The sequence below is a fragment of the Oreochromis aureus genome, linkage group 9 (genome assembly GCF_013358895.1).
Source record: "Oreochromis aureus strain Israel breed Guangdong linkage group 9, ZZ_aureus, whole genome shotgun sequence".
NCBI classification, from domain to species: domain Eukaryota; kingdom Metazoa; phylum Chordata; class Actinopteri; order Cichliformes; family Cichlidae; genus Oreochromis; species Oreochromis aureus.
The window spans coordinates 11931947-11939905 of record NC_052950.1 but is presented as its reverse complement, the minus strand read 5'-3'; the positions used below and the strand labels follow the sequence as shown (position 1 = coordinate 11939905).

Sequence of the window (7959 nt, the reverse complement as noted above, 5' to 3'; positions counted from 1 at the left end):
AGGAGACTTCGCCCAAAAACCCCCAGACGTTCCTCCATACTTGTGCATGTGGTCGTCTAACCTAATACACATATTTATTCATTCATCTAATTATTTTGGTAAGTCCTTTGTTGGTAACTCACATTTCAGGCTGTTCAAAAAGGCTCCTTGAAGCCTCTGCCTGAAAATTAGAGCACATTGTGTCAGAAATCCTCCGCTCTTGTTCAGCTCTCCAGAAAACTTGTCTGGAGCAGGTACAGGGCGCTCGTGAGGCAGTAGAGGAGGGCAGGAGGGAAGAGGGCAGGCAGCAGCTATAGCAAGTGGTGAAGGCGGGGAGGCGTGTTGCTGGCAGCCCTGAAAGAGGATAGCAACATACATTTTAATTCAGTCACAACCTGTAACAGGGCGCTCTGCACCTTGGTTTTATGCTGCAGCATCTTCAAATGCCGCTCCAGCAGATCTGCTGTAATTATAATTCCCGCTGCACCGGAGTCGAGTCTGCTGGCCCCCCAAGCAATGTTCATACGTGCTTTTCAAAGTGCGAATGTCTCTGGTGGTGGAAAAACAGTCCAGAACACCCATGTTCGATTCTGTGACTCCTGTTTACACTCCACACTGGTGCTCCAATTTGTGACTCCCCTCCAGTGACTTGAAACTCTGCACTTGCAGCTCCTGGCAAGTTGGCAGGTATATTCACAATTAGCAAGGTCTCTAACACTATAAGTCTCGGCCTTACTGACAAGGTTAAACTCAACAAGCGTCGACCGGAGCTCAGCCACACTGCTAAATAGGTGACTCTGAAGATAGTATTAAATTCCAGTTCTTTGTAATTTCATGACAATAGTAATCAGTGCAGCTGATGAGTGGCAGGTGCGGCGTCAGAAATGCTTCTGGGTCAGGAGGTCGCATCGCTGACCAAAACTTCCGGAAGCGAGAATGAAAACAACACCCAGGGAGATGAGGAGAGAGAGAGACGCAGACAACAACAACGGACACGGACAGAGCGGGCAGGTCAGCAACAGAGAAGAAAATATGCGTTAGACTGTTAAACACTACTGTACCTCATAGCAGAAAACTACAGCATTTCCCTAGCTCACCAGAATACTGTTCTGTGACAAAAAACTGTTAAAATCTGGAGGTAAATGAACAGTAATTACTGATAAAGCACCACCACCACTGCTATATGTTATAATAAGCAGCCGTGTAAGCTAAGTGGACGTTTAAAACAAGCCAGAAATCTGGTAAAAGCCATTTTCCATATTAAGAAGGTACTTCAAGGTGACATAAATCCAGAAATACGCCAACCAAATACACTCATTTTCTTAGCTCAACTTGTCTTAGCTTGTAACTCCCTACAATGTGAGATTAATACTGGAAATTATCAAATATATTCTGCAAGCTCAAGGTTTAACTCAGAGGCATTTAAGGAGTCTAAAATGTCTTGCAGTCATTTTAGACTCTGACTTCCTCTTTTGCATGATAAGCAGGAAGCATAACACTGACTGTTTCACACTTGTTGTCAGTGAGTATCTTTATACTTCCTCATTTCTGACATGACAAAAAGTAGTTCACTTGGGTTATTAGAATTCTGCTACAAAAGATCTGACATGAACTCGTTAGGTAAGAAAATATTTTATGCTTTTATTTTTTAGTTTTGTGATACTAAAACTTATTCTGTTGTTTTTCTTTTACCGTACTGACAGAGACATTATTGTGTTTACTAATGCTTTACTTGTAGTCACAAAAACATGAGTTATTATAGTTTCATTTTTATTTATAGATTTTGTATAGTTATATTATTAAATTAACAAGTTTTTTGCCAACCCAGGGAACAAGATTCTGTCTATGAACATGGTGAAAGTTGGCATGATACTGATTTTCCTCTTTGTTCCAGGTGAGCTGTTTATTCAGTTATTCAAAGATATTATTGGGGTAATTTATACTCTACATTAATTTAGAATTGATGCCAAAAGACCATTATAGATGGAGCCAACTGCTCATTCCCTGATTGAAAAATATCAGCACACACAGTTAAACGGAGGGGAAAAATGTCTGCTGCTAAATATAATGCTGTATTTACAGTTGCTTTGGCTGACTGCCCTGATGAAGCAGACCTCTTCATAACTGCACCAAAGAAGTTGGAAGCACTGAGTGGATCTTGTTTGCAAATCCCATGTAGCTTCAGACCCAAAGAAGAACAGAAGTTTATCACCACTAGAAAAACCTTTGGAGTGTGGATAAAAAATGATTCCAGAATTTCCATTTATCCAAACAATGTGATCTTCAACAGTAATGGAGCAGTTAGCATCTATCCAATGAGTATTACTGGGAACCTGAGTCAGAGAGACTGCACCACTCTGTTTACTAATTTAACCACCACATACACAGACACATACTTCTTCAGAGTAGAGAGTGAAACATTCATGGCGACAGCTCATTGTGATCCTCTTCAAATAACAGTCAGAGGTAAAGATTTTTTTTTAATTAGTTTATAGTAAAATGTTTTAATAATTGCTCTTCCATGAACTGGCAAAGATGTCTGTGGAGACCAAAATTAACAATGCTATCATGATGAGTAACCAGACTGACAGCACTAATATTTATATTTCCATAATTCCATCAAAAGCTGTGAATAAAATTAGAATGAAATGATCTGCAAAACATTTTCATCCTGTATTTAATTAATGTGACCAGAGGAAAACAAAGTTACGACATAGTAATGTTTTGTTTCAGAATAATACAGGCTTGAACTGCAATACCAGTTTAGCACTGTTTTGCTACAGAGACATGCTGTTATTGCACTGTGTAGACACTGTGGTTTGACATTTTCATGCTGAAAAGACCACTGAGTTCAACCTATGTTTCTCCAAAGGAAGTTAAGCATGTGAACAGGTTAGAGTGTAGCACTGAATGGTAGTCTGTACTGGTAGGGCACCTATGAAGAGTGGAAATGTGGCGGTTCAGATACCTGTGCAGGTATGGAGATGTCTAGGAGAAAAGACAGCTGAATTTTTGACCTGATTATTTATTACAATCCTGGAGAATGAGAGGATGCCTAAGGAGAACATTTCCGTGGTACAAATATCCAAGAAGCACACAAGATAGAGCCAGCATGGCAGAGTGGGTGGAGCTAAATAAAGTGGTTTTCAGAAGTGTTCCTGAGCCTATGCCATTTCTGATTATTAGGGAAATGAAGAAACAAAAAAGCCTCAAGTATCAAAAGTAAAATTACTTCCAATTCACCACATGGTGTTTTGCCTTTGCATTCTCTAGAGCATTTCTATTTTTTTGGAAAAAGGTTTGTGGTTTTTCTGCTGCTGTTATATTCATACCCACAGACTTCAGTGTTCACATGTATCACAAGAGCTAAATTACCTCTTCGTGACTTGATGATCTGTGTTGTTTATATAGATATATCATTTCAAACCACAGATTCTCCTTGAGGCCCAATATTACAATCCCAGGTGATCTGAAGGAGAAGGAGTCTGTCACTATTACCTGCTCAGCTCTCACTCCCTGTCCACACTCCCCTCCTCAACTCACCTGGAATCTCCAACAAGACTCTCAAAACAAAATAGAGGAAAACACAGCTGGAAGCTTTACAACTAAAATCCAGCAGACCATCACTCTGTCAGACACACATGATGGAAAGAAGATCAGCTGCTCTGCCAGATATCCTGTGAACCAAGGAAAAGACACCAAGACAGCAGAGACAGAAGAGACTCTCAGTGTTTCATGTAAGACAATCAGTGTGTTTTTATGGATCCTGTGAGTAAACAATAAGTAATGGAATATTGAATGTTTATAATGGATAACAGGAATCCTTGTTACAGCTATCCCCCCCGTTTTTTCCCAGTGCGCCCCAAAGAAACCACAGCATTTATCAGTCCATCAGGTTCAGTGCCAGCAGGCAGTCAGGTGAACCTAGCTTGTTATAGTAAAGCCAAACCTCCAGTCAGCAGCTTCACCTGGTTCAAGAAGAGCAGAGATGGAGCTGTGAAAGTATCTGAAGGAGAGATTTACAGCTTCAATGTAACAGATGGAGGAGTTTATTACTGTGTGGCCTCTAATGATCTGGGTAATCAGACATCAGCAGAGATTCATGTGAATACTGAAGGTAATGTTAACCAGTACTTATTCAACTGAATGCAAAGAGGAGTTTTGCATTGCTGTTTATGATTTTTGGTCGTCTTGTCTATGACACGCTTAAACAATCTTTGTGACTGTTGATTGTTTGACTTTCTTTTTGACTTCACACAGTATTCTTCAAGAAGGCAAACTTTAAAATCTTTTGTTTGAACATTCAGGTGGTATTGGTCTCTTTGCTCTACTGCAGACTGCAGGAATCACAGTGCTTGTGATCACACTGGCCATCTTTGAGTGGTGAGACAAGTCTTTCTGTGATATGCTCATTTTAAATGTGTGTGGCCTATATTGCATGGATCTTTATCATTCATCACTGCCAAACCAAACAGAAACTAAAACTTTTTAATTGTTTGTTTGTTTTATTTCAGCTGCTTCAGATCGAGACGCCCAACAAATCAGAGATAGAAATCTGCCAAATGAACACTTACTTAACAGCTGAACAACTAAAGTCTATGCAAGTCGCAAGAGGAGGGAAAACTCCAGTTTAAAATACAATATGAAACTATTTTTAACGCTTAAGAGTTGGTTTGCCAGAATTAAGGATGTTTGTAGATTTCTTTATAGTGTGGTGTTCAAATATTTTTAGGCAAATTATTAAAAAAAAGGCCATACTGGCTTAAAATGTATACCACCAGAGCTTAAAAGGTTGCTTGTCTCGCTCAGATTATTCATATTAGCAAAGTATGCTTATAGACCAGGTCATACTAGAACTGCCTCAGCACATATAAGGGATCACTGTTTAATAAATATAGATGATAGGAAACTAGACAGGGTTGTGTTTTTAAATGCTACTGTGTTCAATGTCACTGACAACAGTGTTTTAATAACAAAATGAAATGTCTATAATGATGTGTTTTGTGTGTGTGTGTTTATGGGTGTGTGGATTTGTCATGTCTGTTGTGTTTTACTTTTTTTGTAATACGTTTATGATCTTTTGCATGTAATCTTCCACGGGCCAACGGATGCAAATTATCTTAAACTATCTCTGGTACAAAACATTGAATCACAACATTTATGTTAATATTGTGCATTTTTCCTTTTCAAATAAAATCAATTAATAATAATAACTGAACCTAGATGTTGTTGTATCTCAGATCAAAAACTGTCTTTCTGGGTGATGGTGAGCATTTTTAAATAGCAGCTTTTCTGACAGTACGGAAAAATCTTGTGGAGCTCCAAAAGTGAATTGTTTTTATTAATGATTTGCTGGCTGAGTGGTTATATACGCTGATGATCCAACTTTTTTTGAGCATGACTAAAAATAGTAGAATTATTGCATAACATTACAAAGCATGTGACAATAACAAAAAATAATTACACAATTAGAACTTGAATAAACTTTTATTTTGGTCCAATCATACTAATTACCTAGATCATACTAACTCCAAGATGGCCAAAAAAAAAACACCAAAAAAAGAAATAGTGGGACCATTGTGGCTCTGTGTATACTAATTTAACAATGTGATGATAAATCAGATGCAGGTCTTCTCTTGTTCTTGCACAAGTTGAAAGATCTGGCGTACTTCTTTTGTCATAAACCAGTGCATGCGTGGGTCCTTGGCTTCCTGGCTGATCAGTGAGGTTGAATAAGTAAGTAAGTTGCGGGAGAGCTGTGGGTTGCACGAGAGCTGCACTGTGAGTGTCACAACAAATGTGTGATGTTACTATAGGCGATACTATCAAGTCAAAAGACTAGCCAAGGATTGGTTAAGGCCCAGCTTGGGGCCTGTCACAGATCTGCTGTCCATTTTAAGTTGCTGTATCTGTACTATAATAGCAAAACAAATGACATACGTGACATGTAAAACATGTGAGACAGGGTGGAAGCTGGTCTTCTTCTCAATTATATGACTATAAAGCACCTGTTAGTTCAGTGATCTGCCATTAACAACAGGAAGCTACAATCAAAGTTGGATAACAACAGGCTACAATACAAGTTTCAAGTTTCAAGTTTTATTGTCATGTACAGATAAACAGTGTAGCCACATTTATCCATAATGAAATTCTTTGGCTCGTGCTGCTCAGCTTTACATGAGCATATTGAGAGTGTGCAATTATATTGAGAAGAAAATAACAGAAATTAGCAGTGGTAGTAGTAATAATGATAATAATAATAATAATAATAATAATAATAATGATAATAATAACAATAACAATAATAACAATAAAAAGGAGAGGAAAAGGACTATTAAATATTAGAGAATTTAGTTGGTATTTACATTTAAGACAAGTTGGTATTTACAAGTTTGTGCAAGAGTATTTGCAGATTGTGCAAAGTTGTGCAGTGAGCATTTAAGTAGCATTTGTTGAAGTGACAGTGTGCAGAGTCCTGTAATTGTAGTGAGTGTGTAGTGGTGTGTATGGAATGTCAGCAGTTCAATAGTCTGATGGCTTGTGGGTAAAAACCGTCTCTGTGTCTGGTAGTGCGGGACTGGATGCTCCTGAACCGCCTGCCGGATGGCAGGAGTGTGAAGAGTCTGTGGCTGGGGTGGCTGAGATCAGAGAGGATCCGCTGTGTCTTCCTCATGCAGCGCTGTCTGTGGAGATCTGGCATGGCTGGCAGTTCAGTCCTGGTGATGCACTTTGCTGATCTCACTACCCTGTGCAGAGCTTTGTGGTCCAGAGCATTACAGCTGCCGTACCAGGTGGTGATGCAGCCAGTCAGAATACTTTCAATGGTGCATCAATAGAAGTTTGTAAGTATTCTGGGGTTCATGCCGAATCTTCTCAGGCGCCGCAGGAAAAAGAGCTACTGTCTTGCTGCTTTTGTGATCACACCAACATGGTGTGACCAACTCAGATCCTCGCTGATGTCGATGCCCAGGAATCTGAAGCAGGTGACTCTCTCCACCTCTGCTCCTTCGATGTGGATGGGGGTGTGGCCTCCTCTCTGCGGTCTCCTGTAATCCTCGATGAGCTCCTTGGTTTTGCTGACGTTAAGCAGCAGGTTGTTGTCACGGCACCATGATGTCAGGGCTCTCACCTCTGCCCTGTATGTCGTCTCATCTCCATCAGAAATGGTGTTGGAGCTGTGTGTTGCTGTACAGTCGTGGGTGAACAGGGTGTACAGCAGGGGGCTGAGCACACATCCCTTTGGGGCACCTGTGCTGAATGTAAGTGTGGATGAGGTGTTGCTGCCGATCCGAACCACCTTAGGTCTGTCTGTCAGGAAGTCCAGGATCCAGCTGCACAGGGAGGAGTTGATTTTCAGGTCACGGAGTTTTATAACGAGTCTGGATGGTATGATAGTATTGAAGGCGGAGCTATAGTCTATGAATAGCGTGAACCTGGCATCATTACTGTGATACTATTGGGTCAAACGATTAATAAGAGGTGTCAATCATGCAAATTGGCCAAAAGAAACCAAAGTTAAAGCCCCTCAGAGTTTAAAGGGCCAGAGGCCGGTTAAACGCTCTATGTGCACGGCACAAAAGGCCCATTGCAATGTAAATGTGTGGTTGTTGGAGTGATTTCGTTAAAAGTTGTCATTGTCGTGCTTAAAATTTGTAAACCTTGTCTTGAACTGTACTATTAGATATTTTTCTGTTAATCCCTACATGTAGGATGTTGGGGGAAGCTATTATCTATAGTGTTTAACTGCAGGCACATTGCATGAAATATTCTGGTTTCCTTATTTAGTAAGGAATGTTTACTTCCTGCCATTTATGGGCTCACCTATGCATGTATATGGTGGACCATTAAATGGGTTAAGCCAGGGTGAGGGGAGATGACCCTTTTATGACTAGAGAGGTTGTTAAAATGGTTGTAACTGAAATGGTTCTAACTCAGCTGACATGGGTATTTATGTATTGACAGTGCTGTCATTTTTCACTG

The 7959-nt window shown here is 40.0% G+C and overlaps 1 protein-coding gene and 1 long non-coding RNA gene across 3 annotated transcripts in view; both read left to right on the top strand.

Moving 5' to 3' along the window:
* The first annotated feature begins 1493 nt into the window (after positions 1-1493).
* Positions 1494-7959, top strand: part of LOC120441740 (vascular cell adhesion protein 1-like) — a 40751-nt gene continuing 34285 nt past the window's right edge. Inside the window, exons 1-3 of one of the 2 annotated variants that reach the window (XM_039617115.1) lie at positions 1494-1599; positions 1808-1873; positions 2062-2445. In XM_039617115.1, coding sequence (XP_039473049.1) covers positions 1533-1599; positions 1808-1873; positions 2062-2445 — 517 coding nt within the window. In that variant the 5' untranslated portion in view covers positions 1494-1532. The remainder of the gene's footprint in view (positions 1600-1807; positions 1874-2061; positions 2446-7959) is intronic. The other variant, XM_039617117.1, reaches the window with a different exon arrangement.
* On the top strand, positions 3428-4512 carry LOC116335094. Its single transcript, XR_005614239.1, has 3 exons — positions 3428-3716; positions 4287-4362; positions 4494-4512. It is a non-coding gene; the product is annotated as an uncharacterized LOC116335094 (long non-coding RNA).